This window comes from Crocodylus siamensis, chromosome 12 (genome assembly GCF_052110815.1).
Source record: "Crocodylus siamensis isolate JL-2025a chromosome 12, ASM5211081v1, whole genome shotgun sequence".
NCBI classification, from domain to species: domain Eukaryota; kingdom Metazoa; phylum Chordata; order Crocodylia; family Crocodylidae; genus Crocodylus; species Crocodylus siamensis.
This window is the reverse complement of record NC_143406.1, coordinates 23,325,269-23,343,367: the sequence shown is the minus strand read 5'-3', so window position 1 is coordinate 23,343,367 and position 18,099 is coordinate 23,325,269. Positions and strand designations below refer to the sequence as shown.

General features: G+C 55.9%; 1 protein-coding gene across 2 annotated transcripts in view; it reads right to left on the bottom strand.

The window, feature by feature from the left end:
* Positions 1 to 223: 223 nt before the first annotated feature.
* GLIS2 (GLIS family zinc finger 2) overlaps positions 224 to 18,099 on the bottom strand; it is a 46,058-nt gene continuing 28,182 nt past the window's right edge. For both annotated transcript variants that reach the window (XM_090024449.1, XM_090024450.1), the window contains 6 exons: positions 12,032 to 12,320; positions 10,653 to 10,825; positions 8,222 to 8,398; positions 7,541 to 7,674; positions 5,949 to 6,067; positions 224 to 5,534 (listed from right to left, as the gene is read on the bottom strand). In XM_090024449.1, the coding sequence (XP_089880575.1) occupies positions 4,720 to 5,534; positions 5,949 to 6,067; positions 7,541 to 7,674; positions 8,222 to 8,398; positions 10,653 to 10,825; positions 12,032 to 12,320 (1,707 nt within the window). In that variant the 3' untranslated portion in view covers positions 224 to 4,719. The remainder of the gene's footprint in view (positions 5,535 to 5,948; positions 6,068 to 7,540; positions 7,675 to 8,221; positions 8,399 to 10,652; positions 10,826 to 12,031; positions 12,321 to 18,099) is intronic.

Genomic DNA, 18,099 nt, shown 5'->3' with positions numbered 1-18,099 from the left:
CAGGCTTGAACGCAGCCTGTTTTAATCCCAGAGCCCCACGTGCTGCCTGCATGCACCTTCCTGCCCTGTACTTGATAAACACCTGTCTGCTGCTGGCAGTATCCAGCTGGTAAAAGGAGGTCAAGGGGTGGGAGCCACAAGGCTGTGGCCTGTGCTCTGCATAGGCTGGAGGTTCTCAAGGTGGCACTAGGGGTACATAATCACAAACCAGGATGTCTGAAGCAACTTTTCAACTCACTTTATTGTTTTCTTAATAAACTCCCCTCTCCCATGGAGGAAGACAGTGTTATAGTCATTAGCTTATCTCTCCTTATTTATTTTTAAAGTCTATGCTAACAGCAATGGAGCCAAGAGAAAAAACAGAAACTACAATAGAAAGGCACTTAGAAACCGTTAAAATACTGATGTCCTGGAATGTGTGACAACAAACCAACGAACGGAAAAGAAACGTACACCGGCCCTAGCAGGCCTAGTCTATCACCAAGTCACATGCTGTGCTAAGGGTCACCCTTTGAGTGGCGCACTGCTCTTCTGGCATCAGCTCATGCTCCCCAATGGGATGCAGCAGCCGCAGCCCAGGCTCCCCACAGCAACCCCCGTGGGCTCCCTGGAGCCAGGTGTTGCCAAAAGGGGCTGGGGGGGCAGAGAGGCCAGCTCCCTCAGGCTGCCTGGCTGTGGGGATGGAGCTCTGGGATGTGGGGCTGGTGAAAGTCCCTGATCTTCCCAGCAGACCTTGAGGGCCCATTGCTCCACCAGCTGTGTTGGCGGGGGGGCACGGAGAATACTCCCAGTGGTGCAGGGCTGCAGGAGCCCCACTGCTCAGGGGAAGGCAGTGTAGCAGGGGTCCTGCTGAGGGGCAGCTGAGAGGTACACAGGACCCCCTTGTGGACAAAGAGGGGAAAGAAAGACACAAGTGACCCCGCTGCAATTGAGGGGCAGTCAAAAGGTAAAATGAGGGCCCCCTAGGGAGGGGGCAGTCCCAGGGCCATTTCTGGCCGAGGTATAAGAATCCCCCAGGAGAGGGAGTGTCGGTGGGCAGTGCAGGAAGGGAGGGAAGCCGAGGAGCCTGCACTGCGTAAGAGCTGGGCAGGAAGGTGGGTTTTACACCTGGCCCCAGAAAGGGGTGGGGGGGCAGAGCTGCCACTCAAAGGGCTAGTCAGTCTAACGAGTTTACGTAGCTTATAACGGGCCTTGCGGCTCTGCGGTGTCTAGAACAGCTTATGGTGCGTACTGTGCAGGTCTGCCTGGGAGGCAGACCCGGGCCTCGCCAAGCGGGCACCAACACAAATGCCTTGCTGCAGCTCTGTGGCCACAAGCCCCTGCAGCCACCCTTTTTTCTTTGGCCATTGATGAACTTCCAGAACCCTTCAGTGCAGGGTCCCAGGTCTGTCCCCATCTCCAACCCCCCACACCGGCTGTCCTGTGATCCCTTCTGACCCAGCACTGAGCCAGGCCCCACCAGGCCCACAGTAGAGGGCCCAGGGTGGGACAGTCCATGCTGGGAACTGCAGATGCCACAGGCCACACTGCTGTATGGGGACATGGCCACAAGCACATAGGGCACTGCCTGCACTGCACTTCTGCTGCCCCTGCTCTGTCCACTGGCCTGCCTGCCTGCTGGCTCCTGCTCCTTCTTGAAGCGACTGACCCCAGCTGCTCCCAGGCGTGGGGCCTGATGTGGTTTGGTGGGATGGCTACAGCCTCCCAGAGCACAGGCTTGGGGGCTCTGAGCACAGCACCTTCCACATGCCTCACCCCACCACCTCAGCAGGGTGCTGCAGGGCAAATCGGGGGGGTGGGGGCTGCTCTTCCAAACAACACTTTTTTGCTAGGAGGTAGGGGAGGAAGGCCCAGCCTGTTGAAAGCTCTTGCACCTTCCCCAGCAGCTGACACCCCTTCCCCTGTCCACAGCTGAGCCTGTTGAAAGCAAGTGGCTGTGACAGGCATGTGGCTGTTCCCTCCCTGCCCTGCACGAGTTAGCTGGGGCTTGAAGAGAGGTGGTTATTTCTCAAGCTGTGGCTCCCATTTACTCCCTGCCGTGTTCCTCCATTCAAGGCTAATTGTGTGCGCTGGTGGGGGGGAACCTCCCCTTAGCTGCCACTTGCTTTCTGTGGGGACCCAGGCTTAGGAGTGACTGGTGAATGTGGATCAGGGCTAGGGCTCCAAGGGGGTGAAGTGGTCCCAGTCCTTAGCTCAGGAGTGCAGCAATATCCTGCTGTTGGGCACAGGTTCTCTGCTGGCTGAGGGAGGACAAAGCTGACTGGCATGCCAGCAAAGGAAGGGCCACGGCCTCAGCTTGCACAGGCAGCGGCATGGACAAGCATGTGAGCAGAGCTCAGTGCCAGGTCAGAGAGGTGTCAGGGCTGGGGGCACTGACGGCACATGGGGGGCTGAGCTGGGGAGGAGGCCAATGGAGTCATTCTTGGGAGCAGCCAAGGTGCAGCCCTGTGTGAACAGGCCAAAGCAGTAGGTAGGCACTGACTCAGGTTGAGCCTGGGGGCAGGTGAAGTGCACAGGGTGTCCACAATGCCCTGCAGTGCTGGGGGAGGGGTATCAATTTGCCTGCTCCAGTGTGTTAAATGAGGAACTGCCCCCTCTCTCCCCAGACCTGGGTACCCAGCTAAAGGGGCTGGGGTTCACGCCAAGAAAAGAGGGTGCTTCTGTCCCATGCCGCCTGCCAGCCGCACATGCTTGCATTACATGATAAGGTACTAACATAGCTAAACACAATGGCACCCTCGCTCCTTGCCAGGGAAGGTGCTGCGGGGGTCCAAGCCGCATACTTAGCCAGTATGCGTTGTCGCAGGTAGGATCCGGGGACAGGGGAGGCAGTTCTCTCTGTGACACTGTGTGGGGTCAGGGAGGGCCATCTGTCTCCTGGTCCAGGAGAACCAGTGTAGAAAGGAGCGGAGTCGATGCAGTCCAGCTGAGGGTCTCCCTGATGCCTCATTGCTGCCCAGTGCCTCAGCTGGCAGGGCTCAGCTGTGGCTCAGTTCTGCTGGTTCCACTGGCGCATGGGACCCTGGCACTGCATGGGTTCATTTGGGTCATGCACACGATGGACACACACAGGAAGGCTCCTCAGCAGGTTGTGGCTCGTCCATGTCCACATCCTGGATGCTGCAAGTGGGGCTGGATGTCCAGCAGAGCAAAGCTCAGCATGTTAGTGGTGTGGGTATTTCTGCCTGGCTGGGCCCTTCACTGCCAGGGCTGAGGGATGCCATGCTCTGGGCAGGGCAGGGCAAGAAATCCCCCGATGGATCTGTAGGGAGCCTAGCTGCCTGTTGCAGGTGATGGTGGGAAATGGGGGCAGGTCACTCTGGTTGCTGTGCTGGTATCCTCTGCCCCTGGCTGACTCCAGCTTCTCCTCCCTCCTGCTGGGTATGGTGAGGAGCTGGCAACACTCACCCTGGGAGCCTCTGGATGTGGGGTGTGACTGGTGCCAAGACCTGACGTGGACACAAGGAGCTAACAGGGCCACTGCAGAGGCGATGCCAACCAGGACCTGGCTCTCTTGGAATGGGTGGAGCACGTGCCTGTGCCCATGTGGGTGCCCATCCCAAAGGGTTCTCTAAGGCTGACAGGAGGAACCAAAGGTTTAATTCCCATCACTGCAGAATTCAGGCAAAGCAAGGCTGTGGTCTGGGTTGGCACCATGCACTATCAGGCAGCCATGTCTCTGCCAAGCTGACTGACCCAGGACAGGTGGTGGGCCTGGTGCCAAGGAGCAGCTGTGGTTGCAGGAACAAGGGTGACATGAAGCTTGAGGAGCCACGGCCTGCAGGACAGTGTGAAGAGAGGAATCTGGGTGACTGATGGGACCCCTCACTTCTGCTCTTGGCTAGAGGCCACCGGCCCACCAGGAAACTTGCCTTATGCCAAGAAATCTTAAGGTGCCGGGGGCCCCAGAGGATCTCTGGGCCCAATGCTATGGAAACAGCATCTCCTTCTCCACCAGAAACCAGCTGCTCCTGTGCCCGATCTCCAGGAAATGCACAGTGTAGGGGCAGGAGGCGTGGAATGGGCATTGGGAAACCACTGCAGCAGCCATATGGCTGAGGCCTCAGGCTGGAGGACACCTGGTCAGCACCATGGGCGAAGAGCCGGAGACGGACCTGTCAGAAAAAGGGGGCACCCCTGATAAATAAATACAGGTGCTTGCTTCTGCCTGAGGCCTGAGCCAGACGAGGCCACCCAGCTGAGTAACCCCGCTCCCTCTGAGGGACAGTGGGCAACACCTCACTCAGGCACCAGGCCCAATCCACTAACACAGTCCAGCTTTATCAGCACACTGCCTCCTGGGTCATAGCCTGGTCCTGGTCCTTCCTCCATCCAGGCTGGCTCTGTCAGGGGTACAGAGCTTGCTCTGGGATGCACCCAGCCTTGATGCTGGCTAGCTGGCTTGCAGGAGGTGCAAGGTGGGGACATGGAAAGTTGCTGGCTGGCACGGTCCCATGAAGAGGCCTCTGGAATAGACAAAGCCAAGCCAACTGGTGGGGCTGGGCCATCATCAGCTGCAGGGACTGCATGGGGATTATTGCTATTCTCAGAAGAGTTGGTTTCTTCTTTCGTGAAGGTTAACAGGACAGAGCTGAAGTCCAGGTAAGAGGTGATGGGAGAAGGGTGCAGGGATGCCATTTCTCCCTGTCCCTGCTTGGATCTGCCCATTAAGCCACAAGCCAAAGGGTGCTGGGCTTGTGGCTGGGCTTCGTTCACCTTTCAATTCACCACAGCTGGCTTCAGCAGGACGGAGCCTGGGGGGATGACCACCCACCCAGGGGGCAGAGTATCAGGGCTGGACATGGAGTTCATGCCGGTGGACAGATCCAGCACCGTCCCAGGCAGCAGCGACAAGCTTTCTGGAGTTGGCCTCAGCCTCGATAGCTCAGTCCTCTCACAGGACTCCTTGCGGCTCTCTTGCCCCTGAGTTTTGATGCCTTTGGCCCCTCTGGTATCACCTGCATAGCATTTCTCCACTTCTGTCTTCCCCCCACCAGCCAACAGGGACACAACTGGAAGCCCCAGGCCACCCGCTGCAAATGGAGATGACAGCAAGGGGTTCTTGGCCAAGTTCAAGGGTGCACCATTGAGGGAGAGCACTGGGCTGGGCAGCCCTGGCAGTGTAGCAGAGCCCACTCCACTGCAGGCTAAGGTGCTGAGATCCAGGGGTGCTGGTGTGAGGGGGATGGGCAGAGATGCACCCAGGCCAGGCAGGCCATGGTTGCCAAAGATTGCAGCCGGGTTGGGGATGATGATCTGCGCCCCATTGACATAAGGCACTTCTGCCGAGGCGAGAGGCGTCTTTGGGGGCTGGTGGAGCTTGAGCATTTCCTGCTGCTCGTGAGACACAAAGTGGCCATGGGCCTTGATGTGCTTGCGCAGTGAGCTGGGGTCTGTGTAGCGCTTGTGGCAGCCAGGCATCTTGCAATAGTAGGGCTTGTCCACGTAGTGTGTACGTGTGTGCTTGAAGCGATCACTGGAGTTGGAGTAACGCTTGTTGCAGCCCTCATAGGGACAGATGTAGGGCTTCTCGCCTGCAGAGGGGAAACAAGAGCACCGGGATCTCCCATAGGTTCCCAGAGCAAGACGGGTCCAAGAGCACAGGTATGAGCCCTGGGCCTTCACCTCCAGGCTACCTCCAAGCCAAAAGCAATGGGACATTCTTACTGCCAAGGAGCCTGTGTGAAAGCTGCTGCTGGGCTCAAGCCAGTTCCCACAGTAAGCGTCCCCAGCTCCAAAGCACCATTGCTAGCAGCTGCCCAGCCCCAGCAGACCCCAGGAGGACACAGAACTCTCACCTTGCAGCACTAGACAGCACCACAGGGGCTCCGTGCTGGATACCTGAGTTGAACAGGATGAGGGATGCACCTTGCTCTCTGACACTGGATGTATAGTGAGCAGAGTCAAGCCCAGCAAGGACCCCCTCCCCGCTTTCCCTGCCAACTGACCTGTATGTGAGCGGTTGTGGATCTTCAGGTTCTCCAGGCGGGAGAAGCTCTTGTTGCATGTGGGGCAGCGGTGAGGTTTCTCATTGGTGTGGGTGCGAATGTGGATCAGCATTTTGTACCTGTGTAATGGAAGAGCAACAGCTCTGCTGCCATGAGCAGGCCTGGCAGGGCCCAATGTCCAGGGGGACTGCAGGGGGCATGCCATTCCTGCCCCAGGAACTCTAGGACAGAGCACCTGGGGAACTATTGTTCCCAAGCCAGTGCCTCACTTCACAGAGCACACAAGCAGGCCTGGACCCACCCCCACTGGACAGGGAGTGAGGTAGATTTGGTTACCAGCACACAGAGGAGGGGAAGAGGATGATGAAGGGAAAAAGGAGGAAGAGGAAGGGGAAGGGCTTTCTCTAGGTCATATGAGGAATATGGAAAAACCTGGAAGCCTCCACCCAATTAATCCATCACACAGCCTAATCATTGGGTCCCAGCAGCTTTCCTGTCCCACAGTGACAAGTACATATGAACAACCATTTTCTGGGTCAGACCATAGGTCCATCTTGCCTACTGTCCCATGTCACACAGTGGCAAAGAGTGGATGCTGCAAGGGACAAGTGAACAGGGTATGATCAAGGGCTTTTCCACTATTCCTCTCTCACTTTCAGCCTCCAGCATTTAGAGTCTAGGAAGTTCTGATACAGAGGCTGTATCCCTAACTCCCATGCTCAATAGCTACTGATGCACCTTTCCTCCAAAATGTATTAAGTCCAGTTTTGAATCTGGCTAAACTGCCAGCTTCCCCAGCATCTGGTGGTAATGAGTTCCATGCTTTAATGACACTCTGTGTGAAACAGAACTTCCTTTTGTTAATTTTAAACTTACCACCTACTAATTTCATTTTGTATCCCTTAGTTCTTGCATTGTCAGAGTAAATAATAAATCCCTATCAATTTCTCTTCTTATCATGTCCCCCCTTAAGCATCCCCTTTCTAAACTGAATAGGCCTAGCCTTTTTAGTCTCTCCTCACATGGAAACCCCTCCATACCACTAATCATCCTTGTTGCCCTTCTCTGTACCTTCTCTAGTTCTTCTGTATCCTTTCTGAGGTGTGGGGACCAGAATTAGGCACAGTATTCAAAGTGTGGATGCCCATGTATTTATAAAGGGACATGATGGTACTTTCCATTTTGTTTACAATTCCTTTCTTAAAAATCCCTTACATCTTGTTTGCCTTGTGATGGCTGCTGAGCTCCACGCTGAAGTTTTTATCAAACTGTCCACAATGACTCACTAAGCCTGGATCCCCAGTGCCTGTCCTGTCCAACAGGTGTCAAGCCCCCAATCTTCTATCCCACTCCTGAACTCCTGGACTTCCTACTCTCCCACTTCAGGAAAATTCAATGCAGGTGATTCAGTCTGGAGAAGTAGAAATCCAACTGGAAACTCTCCATGTATCATGTCTCTGAACCACCACAGCTCATGACAACATGGCTAAGTTATGTTCCTACTTAGAGTGACTTCTTAGCCACCTCCTGCAGTGTCATCTGGACTGCAAGTCACCACCCCTGGACAATGTGTCCTCTGTCCCATACCCTACCTGGCATTAAAGCCCCTGCCATGGCGAGCGCAGCCTTCCCAGTGGCAGCAGTAGCCAGCATCCTTCTCTGGCTTCACGTGGAAGTCATTGACGTGGTCCACCAGGTCTTGCAGCAAATCAAAGAGCTGATTACACTGTGGGCAGGAGGAGCAGGGCCGGGGTTAAGGGACATGCCAGGTACAGGCAAACCACCACTCTGGAAACTGCATGCAGTTTCTAGCTGGAGGGGGTCCAGCTGGGGTCAGCAGGGCAGGCATAAGCCTGGAGATCCTGGCCTGGACTTCTTTGAGCTGTGAAATCCGTTCCCATATCGCCAGGTTCCCACCCTGCCACCCCGCACTGTTCTGTGCAGGAGGAAGAAGGTACCTATAGACACAGGTTGGATTCTCCAGCAAGTCTGGAGAATGCCAGGGCACAGGTAGGACATGGTGTATTCAGATCCACAGATCAACCACATACTGCACAGTCCCCATGAACCAAGTTACACATCACACAGTCCCCTTGGCACCAGAGCATTCACCACACAGCCCCTGTGGCACCCAGGTATGCATCATGCAGCCCCTCTCTGTAAAGGCTGCGTCCTGGTTTACTGTAATGTGCTTCCGTGGCTGCAGTCTCTGTTTACCCCCCTCCCAGCCACCTGGAGTGGACACCATGACACACTGGAAGGCCCCTACTCACCTTGGACCATCGACACACCAGCTGTTTCGGCAGGGATAGCTCTGGGGGCAGGCGCTTCTCCTTGGGGGGTGTCAGGAAGGCTGAGGGGGGCAGGTGCAGGGCACCTCCAGAGCTCAATGGCAGGAAGAACTGGAAAGAGCTGGGGATGCCATCAATGTAGCGCAAGGACTGGAAATCCTGGGGCAGGGCAGACCAAAAATGACTGGTTAGAAGCCCCAACTCAGGGACACTGGGAGCACCCAACTGGCTGCAAGAAGACGGAGCAGATCCTTTGGCCAAACTAGGGCTGGCTCCATGGGGGCAGCAGAGCAAGTGACTGGGAAAGGAGAGAGCCTCAGCTTACAGGAGGGGTAGGCAACCTCTGGCAGACATTTTGCTTGGCACATGCACCTCAGGGCGGACAGCGGAGAAGGGGCTGGGGCTGTACTGCCACTACAAGGATTGGGCCCCTCATAGCTTCCCCACCATCTTCCCCTGGCATGCCAACATCTTACAAGTTGAGGTCGCAGGTGTTTTTGGCACTCTGCCCAAAAAAGTTGCTGACCCCTGGCCTAAGGCATTGGGAGGCACCTGCTTCAGATCCCAACCTTCCTTGGTGCAGGTGGTCACTGAGCAACAGGTCTCCATGCTGCCCTTGTGCTAATGCTCGCTCACCTCACACAGATGGGTCCTGGAGCCAAGTCAAGGCCAGTGCTCTCCAGACTACTGTGGAAGATGGCATTTAAACCAGCTAGACCCCACTGAGCTCCACAGGGCACCCCTGTACACAAAGCACCCAAGGGATAATGTTGCCAGGAAATGTCACCACTGAAATGAATGAAAGCCCAGCCCTGGCACCAAGTGGTGCTAGCTATAGGGTGACTTTCCATCCTGCTTTTCCTAGGACAGTGGATTTTGGAGGCAGGTCCCGGGCATGGGGTGCAGATTAAAATGAACACCCTGGGTGCATGGCACAGTTTGGTGGAGAAGGGAAGTGACATGGTTCCCCAGGAAGGCAGTCAGACAGGCTGCCTGTCGCAGCATGCCTCTCTGCCTCTACCTCTCCTTGCATCAAGCCACTGACTTGGGAAGGGGGAGAGGCAGTGTCCCAGATGTCCCATATTTCCAACTGGGATGGATGATCACCTTATGCTGGAATCACCATACTGTCCTAACTCAATACAATCCCTGGGAAAGCCAGCCCCTGCCCTGCTTTGCCCTCAAAGGAAGACAAGGTAATATAGATTCTGATTTCTCTACCAGGCAGAGCATCTTTGGATAGCACAGTGCCAGGGGCTGGTCAGGGCTAGAGAGCAGAGCTCAACAGATCAGTGACTGGGTATGATCCATGCTGGCACCGCCTCACAGGTTACTAGGGTGCTATGCCCAGGCTGGGGGTGGACCTGTTGTCCCACACACAAATGTAAATGTAAGTGGCAATGGGCCTGAAGCAATAGGAACTCTCACCCAGGCACAGGCCTACTCACAGTCACTCAGGATTGGACCTCTGTGGCCAGACAGGGCTGCATGGAGATGGGTATTGCTGAGGAAGTTGCCAGGGGTGGAAAAGGAAGAAGGCAGACACAGCACAGCACTGCCCAGAAGGGGCAGACACAGGACCTGAAAGCCAGCCACAGAGAGGCTTGTTGCATGACTCTGAGAACCAGCCTCAAGAGGAGAGCTGCTGGGTGATGAGCTGGCTAGAGATAGCTGTGGAACTGTGGGCAAAGCCACTAACTCCTGCTGTTTGATTTCCATGGTGTTCTGGGAAATGGGACTTTGTCCCTCCCAAGTAAATACAGGTGATTGCAACAAAGAGGTCCCTAGCTCCAGCAGCAGTTTCTCTCACTAACAGAAACAGGGCTTGAATACTGGCGCACAGCCTGGGTTGGAAAAGTTAACAGATGGCTTGCACGGTCATAGTCCTGGGCAGCTGGGCTGTGCCTGGGCGACCCCACTTCCTAGAAATGGCCTCCCATGCCTGTTTCCTGGGGCCACTGTCCGCTCCTTTTAACCATGTGACAGGTAACTGGCACTGCTAGCCTCTGCCATTTATCCCCCCTCTTCCTGCTTGCTCACTGCCCTGCTCACTCTGCTGCCCAGCTCTGCCCCAGCTGGCTCTTATGCCTGCCCAGCCTGGCTCTACCCCACACTGCTGTCCAACCCATTCCCTTTGAGAGGATTACAGACTGGGCAAGACACTTGCACCCCCAGAATGGACCCCAGAGATGAACTATGACTGGCAGCAACAGCATCAGTCCAGCTGCCAACCTTTGGTAGTGCCAGGGCAGATCAAACAGGCCCTGCCCAGGGCGACCCTGGGAAAGCCCCTTCCTGCCAAATACAGAAGGAAGGAGCTGGGCCTGGTCATTCACCCACTGCATTCACAGGCATTTGTTCCCTCTGCCTAAGAGCCCAGTGCTCCTTGTGCCAGGCCTGGCATCTCACTTACATGTGGGGTGGAGGATGTGGGCAGGTCACCACTGCTCTGCCGTTCAGGGGATAGTGAGGTGCTGCCGCTAGGAGAGTCCAGGCCTGATGGGGGAGACAGGCTCAGGTCCATCATGGGTACCGAGGAGAAGCGGGCATCCCGTTTGTCATGGAACTTGGAGTGTGCCAGGAGGCCTGAGGGGACACAGAACCAGCCAGGGCGAAGGGTGAGAAGCAACCTCCATGTTCCCTAATATCCCTCATTCTCATGGCTTCCTCACAGGACTTCCCTCTCCACATCCCTGCAAGAGTGCATCCACCTCTGTGCTGGGGCACAGCAGTGGTCTGGCAGCCTCGGGTGAAAATAACCTGGACTAGACTTTAGTGTCCAACGTGAGACATAGATGGTGGTGTCATGACATTGCCTTTCCCACCTTTGCTTGTCTTCATCTACTTTAATTTCCCTGAGTGTTGACTCCAGTTCATGACAGCCCAGCAATAGATGGGGCAAGGTATTGATTGCTTGGGGCCTGGGGCCAGGCTGTGCCCCAAATACCCCTTGCCCTGGCCAGGGCATCAGGGAGCTGAATCCTTTCAAGCAAACAAGGCACTACCTAACCCGGAGTGGGCAATTACTTGGGCTGGACAGTCACTTAGGGCATTTTGGTGAGCTGTTGTGGGCTGGGTGAGCATCCCCCTCCCGCCCCCAAAGCTCACCAAAACTCACTAAGTAGCTCTGCCGCAGGGCCCAGCCCTGCACTGTCACCACCCAGCAACCCTGTCCTGCCCTGGGGTCTCTACAGAGACCAGCTTGGTGTTGGTGATGCCTAGAGGGTGCACACAGGTGCAAGTGGTCACTGCTTACTACCAACACTGCTGGTGGCCTCTGTGGGTGGTCACCGGTTGGTGCCCACCACCTACCCCCCTCACTGCCAACACCACCGTGGCCACCTGCAGAAGAGCCTTGGGCAGAACGTGATATTCACGCAGCCCAGGACCCCTGCTGGCAGGGTACACTGGGCCATGCAGATGGGATGGGGCCACAAGTGGTTGGGAAGCAGCCTCTGGGAGCAGGATAGGTAGGCGGTCAGGGCCAGGATCTTGGAGCAGTGATAGTGTTGGGGGGCCTGGGCAGAACCATGATTCACTCCCAGCATGTCACTGCCCATGGAATAGGAAGCAGGACTGAGGGACCAAACACAGGCCAGATAAAATTCTTTGGTGGGCTGGATCTAGCCTGCGGACCATATTTTGCCCACCTTGGCCCTAACCTCTCTCCCACTCTGCACATGGAGGACAGCATGAAAGCATATGGTGCCCGCTTCTGCCCAAGCCCAGATGGGTGCTCCTAACCCTGAGATTCCAGTGGGACCCCTGCCCTCTGCAGGCTGGGGCCCTTACCAGCTGGCGGAGAACTGGGCGAGAGGGGGCCAATCGCTGTAGTGCCATCATCTGTAATCCTGAGCTCACGGTGCAGGGCCCGGTGCTTGGTGCTGGCCAGGCCCCTCTCGCGTTTCTCTCGTGCAGCCCGCAGCTTAGAGATGCTGAGCTTGAGGTCGAGGGGCTCATCCAGGGAATGCATGGTGCCCAGCGCCAGCCACGAGCAGCGTCTTTCACCAGGGAGAAGTTGTCTTCCAGACCTGGCTTCCTCTCCAGCCCAGGGAGGGAGGTGCAGTCTCGACTGGGTGGCCTGGAAAGGAGAAGCCAGGGGAGAGAGCAGGTGAAGGGTCTCTTCCTACTGCTCTGACCACACTTTTTTTTTTTTAAGAAATGTTTCATGTTCCAAGCCAAATCAGACAAATCAAGTCCAAATCCATGAGTCAGTCCAGAACCATAAGTGGCCCTATGACTGGCAAACATCCTCCACCTCTACCAGGGGCTTCAGATATTTCCAGCGTTTTTTGGCAGGCATCCTATGCGCAGGCCCAAGGCCGGAGACTTGGGGTTCAGATGCCGCCAAGTTTCGCCTGCCCTCAGTCATACGGCTACAGGAGCAAGCTAGGGAGGAGCCTCCAATTTCCATAACGGGCTTTAAGCCCCAACACCTCAGCAGGTACTAAACCACACCAGAAGAACAGTTATCCCTGGGAACGCTTAAGGAAAACTGCCTTCTTGGACTCAGATACATGGTGTTTCCCCTGCCTTCTACACACTTGAACAAAGGATCATGCACTCGCCCACCACTGGAAATGTCCCTGCCTGGTATCAGGACCCTGGAATGGCTCTTAAATGGGCACTGGAAAGCAAAAGCCCAGATCTGAAGACCTATGTAGAATTCTATGTAGAAAACGGGGACAGCCCTAGAAATGTCTCTCAGTCCCACCCTGAAGTCCTCTGCACCAGCCCTGTGCCCCCTCCAGTTCCGGGGATGCCCTTCCTCCTGACCTGCATTCTCCCTGGGATTCCAGCACCGGGCCCTCACAGCTCTGTTGATGTCCATCAAGTCAGCCCAGTGGCTCCTTGCCATCTGCACCCTGAGCCTCTCCTGAGCAGAGCCCCAAAGGGAGGACACCGAGTCTATCACACATTCTCCTTGTGCAATCAGGCCAGATTTTAGTGCACGCCTCTGGAGCTGAACAGCTGGTGCATTGGGTGACCAAGCTGCCACATGCCCCTCCCACCCTGCACCACCACCGCCCCTCCCCCTCCTCCAGCTGGGCCCTGTGGTGTGGGGGGGAGGGCTCCTCTGCTGTCACTTTGTCAGCACTTCTCCACTGGGGGAGGCAGGGTTCCTGGATTCCCTTCCCTCCTTGGCTGTGTCCCTTCTCCTGCGCCTCCCTCCCCTTGGCTCTTGATCAAGGACTGCTTTTTTCATCTTGCCGCATGCCCACTCCCCCGGTTGTGGGGAAGGAGCGTCCTTAGTCCTAAGGTCACTGAGGAGGCCTCAGGAGCCAAGCTGGGCTCAGAAGCTGCCTGTTCCTCCCAGGGCCTAACGCAAGGAGAGGAGAGCAGGGCCAGGCCAGCAAAACTGGCTTGGCTGCTTCAGAGCCCACAGCACCCCCTCTGCACAGCCCTGCCTAGGGCCAGCAAGGAGGGTTGGGATTCATTCTGCCTCTCCCCAGCCTTGCAGGCATGAGTGACCTGTCCTGTAGCCTGAGTCTGGAGTTACAAGCAGCTGTTTCTCCTCTGCATGCATGGGTCAATCATCAGGGTGGGGCACAAGAAGCTGCAGGGCTCTGCAAGGAGAGGCATGGGCATGAGCTGATGCTGGCCCAGCCACATACCAGCCTTTCTGTCTTCACTTTTGTCTGCCTCTGTGGTGCCCACAGAAGGAAGGTGGATATGACAGCAACTTGAGCAGAAGTAGCCTGCCAGCTCTGCCCATAGCACTGCAATTCCAGCCTCCCTCTCTTCTTGACTCCTATTCTGCTTGGCTACATAGGGCAGTGAGGGTAGCCACAGAGCCATTTCCATGGAAGAGGTGGCAGGGCAACCACATTTTTTCACTGGCTATCAGGAAGCAGCAAGCAGGGAGCAGCACCAGCATTGACCCCAGCCTTATGGACAGCCCAGCCAGGTTTCCTCTGAATGCACTCTGCAAATGGTGCTCTTCCATTGCACTGGGCCTAATTTCTATAAACAGCCCCAGGGCAAAATACAGCTTGGATTTGGCTGCAGGTAGGGGCATAGGCCATGGTGTGTGCATGTGCCTGTGCATGCGTGCACACGTGTGCTTCTTATGGATGCATGCAAGTGCATGAGCATTGTATGTGTGACTACATGCATGTGCATGTACATTTGAGTGCATGTACTAGGATGTGAGCATTGGCAGATCCATGGGGGGTTGCAGCACACTGCCTCTCAGACCATGGAGGGCTAGGGGTAAGGCATGGTGGGTTGGGCAGGGGAGCTGGGCAGGAAGCAGGTACACAAAGGGAGTGTGGATCTGCCCCCTGCCCCCAACACTGCTGTCACTGTCCCTGTTGACCAGGGGATGGGCGGTGGGGGTGGTCTTTCCTGTCCTGCTCTAGCCAGGGGCTGAGGGGACTAGTTGTGTGGGGAGCCAGAATCAGCGAGGAACACCAGCAGCAGCATGCAGATTCTGTCTTCCACTCCCTGCTCCCTGACATCCCCCTAAGGCATGCCCTGCTGTCTGGGAGCAGGTGCTGGAAGGAAGAACTTGTGTGCTACCACTGCTGTTCCCCGTCAAGCCCAGGACACTACATGGTGGCAGCCTGCAGCTACAGTGGAGCAGGTATAGCTTGGGGGCTCCCCCTGCACACAGATCAGCCAGGGACAACTTAGGCAGTGGCCAGGGGATCCCCCCTGGACCCATCCCTGGACAGGAGTATATGGAGGCATGTGCACATGTGTGTGTGTGCATACATATGAATACTTATGCATGTACACACATATGCAGTAGCACATGGCAAGATGCTCCATGCAGTGTAGACAGGAGGTAATTCCAACAGGGGAACTGTCTCTAGGGTTCACATTTATTTCATCACAGGTAAGGAATGCTAGGGTTATTTACTAGCATTTCTGAGGTACCTGCAGTAAAAAATCTGTCATGTTTAGACACCATCAGAAATAAAGGGGCATCTTGGGATTGAGACAGCCCCAGATTGCTGGGGTCTGTGCCCAGCTCCTGGAGGGGAGTAAAGTGGAATTGCTGACTCCGTGGTCTAAGAGTCAGGGCTGTCTAGTACTAGGCCCCTTGTAAACAGTGGGAAAGTCATTCATCCTATGTGCTATCTTTGCCCATTTGCTCAGAGGGTCTAGAGTTGGCTCCTTGAGTGGGGAGTGCTTTGAGATCCCAAGACAGTAAGGCTCTGGGAATTACAAAGCACAGACAGAGAAAAGAATCCTGCCTTGTACAGTGAGACCAGAGCCAGGCACAGCCTGTGTTCTTGCATTTGAAGGGGAGTCTGACAACACATCCTAGAGGCTCCAAAACTGGGGCTAAGCTTGGTGTCTGGGGTAAGGGGCTCCCACATACCAGGCCCTTTGCAGGGAAGACCATGTCCCTAGGGCCTGGGAGACTGAAGCAGGGTTGTGCCAGTGGCCTACAGACAAAAGTTGTCTCTAGGTTAGCCAGTCTTTACCCTATCTGGAGATTTGGAGGAGTAGGGTATTGGAGAATGTGGGGAGCACACAAAACATATTGCAAGGTGCCAGAACTCCAGGTGTCCTGCCTCCCATATTGATGCTTCAGTCCCAAGCCCAGCCTTCCTTCTCACAAAGGCATGTGGCTGGCATTGGTGGATCTACTACCAAGTGGTACTCTGAAGGGCTGAGCAAGGAACCCTGTTGCCTTGAAGTCCATTGGCTGATGAGCTGCCAACAGAGAGTAATGCAGTTTGGTAACCTACACCTGTGTGCAGCGGATGCTGGCGGAGCACCTCAGGGAGCACTGCAGAGCCTGATCCCAGCCCTCTGATAATGATCAGCTTGTAGCTCCCTGTTTATACATGGGCTGGGTATATGGAGGGGAACAGGGTAAAAGGTCAGGCTCTCATGAGGACAGCTCTTCCATCTAGGTCCCTGCATGTGCTGGGAAGAATCTAAAGCAAGACCACGGGCAGAAAAACTCCTGGATCCCAATCCAACCAGACACCTAGCACTATTCTCCACCACAGAAGACTTCAGCCCCAGCTCTGCCCTCCCCATTTAGCCCTCCATTCAGGGATGGCAGGGACTGGCTGCCTGAGGCTCTATGTCACTATAGTGCTGCTAAGAGCCTGTGTGTTGCTGCCATGGTGTTAAGCTCAGGGCCCATGTCTTGCTGCTACACCACTGAAGCCCTGGGTCTCATGTCACCACAGCCTTGCTAAGCCTCAAGGTCTGTGTGGTGTCATGGAGCCCCTGAGTCTACAGGTTGCTACAGCATTGCTAAGCCCCAGGGCCTGTGTGTTACCACAGTATTGCTAAGGTCTGGGGCCTGTGTGTTTCTTAAGCATCACTGGACTCTGGGGCCTGCATCTCCCTGTGGAGTCACTGGGCCCGCACGCCTGAGTGTCACTGGAACGGCGCCACACCCCTGGGCCTGCGTGTCGCTGTGTGGCACTGTGGTGTCACTAGGCCCTGGGCTTGCATGTCACTGTGGTATCACTGGGCCATAGAGCCTGCATGTTGCTGTGGTGCCCCTATGCCTCAATGTCGGCATTTTGCCACAGACTAGCTAAGCCCTCGAACCTGCCTGTAAGCCCAGGGACATCGTTAAGCCCAGGGACCCACATTTCTGTGGCACTGCTAAGCCCCGAGGCCTGTGTGTCACCACAGTGTCTCTAAGCTCTAGGGCCTAGGTATCACCACACTAAGCTTCAGGCTCTGCCTGTCACTAAGTCCCCAACTTGTGTGTCGGGGGGGGGGGAATGGGACCACAACCCCCTAGGCCTGCATTTCACTGCAGTTTCACAAAGCTCTTGGAGCTTTTTTGTCACGACAGTGTCACTCAGCCTTGGGTCTGCCCGTCACCACAGCATATAGTGTTGACATGTAGTACCCCTCCCCCCAGGCCTGTCTGCTGCTAACCCCTGGGGGCCTGTATATCACTGTGGCACTGCTAAGCCCCTGGGCCCACATGCCACCTCAGGATCACTAAGCTCCTGGAGCCTATGGTTCACTACAGTGTTGCAGAGCACCATGGTCCGTGTATCACCACAGTGTTGTTAAGCCCTGGAGTTCACGGGTCATCTTGGCTTCACTAAGCCCATGTGTTACTGTTGCCTCCCCAAGTTTCACTTGGCAGCAGCTGAGTGGTGCAGAGAAGCTGTTACTATCACCACCACCCTAAGCTACGCTCCCCAGGGAGCAGGAGTCTGGCCTGGAGAGCGGCTTAGCCTCGCCACAGAGCCAACCCACACAGGCAAAGTGCCTCACCAGATACAGCCCTAGAACAACTCATCCGTGTGGATGCAGGAGTGGGGATAGCTAATCTTCATCCTGAGGGTGTGGATGAGGAAGTGGAACAAGGGAGAGATCAGCTGTTTCTCACCAACAACCCCCCTGCCATTCAGCCAACAAACTAAACAGCCAAGATCTCAGGCTCACATCAAAACCCCAGAAGGAGAGGCCCAAGGCTGAACACCCGCAGAGCTGGTTTTCCAGAAGTGCCCAGTGGGGGGCAGCACAAGCCTCCCCATGAGTCAGAGAGGAGGAACACCAGCTAGCAAGCGGGGCCAGGCAATGGGGCAGCACGGAGCTGGTCCGGGTTGCTGCTGTGTGGAAGAGAGCTGGGGTATCCGGAACGAGGTGTGGCACCAGGCACAGGAGCCCCGACCTCAGGTGCTAGCAGGGCAAACTGCAACCTGCCACACACCACAGAGGAAACGGGCTCCTGGGATTGGAGGCAACAGCTGGGTTCTGCCCAGGGGAGCTGTCCAAGGATCCCAGCTCTGTGACTGCTGGGCTCCTAGAGGGAGCCAAGGCATGCCGCTAGCTGGAAGCGCTGGAGAGAGGCCAGGTGCACACGGCACCAGAACCTGGTGGTAGCAACACCCTCAAAGAGGCAGCTCAGATCACAATCC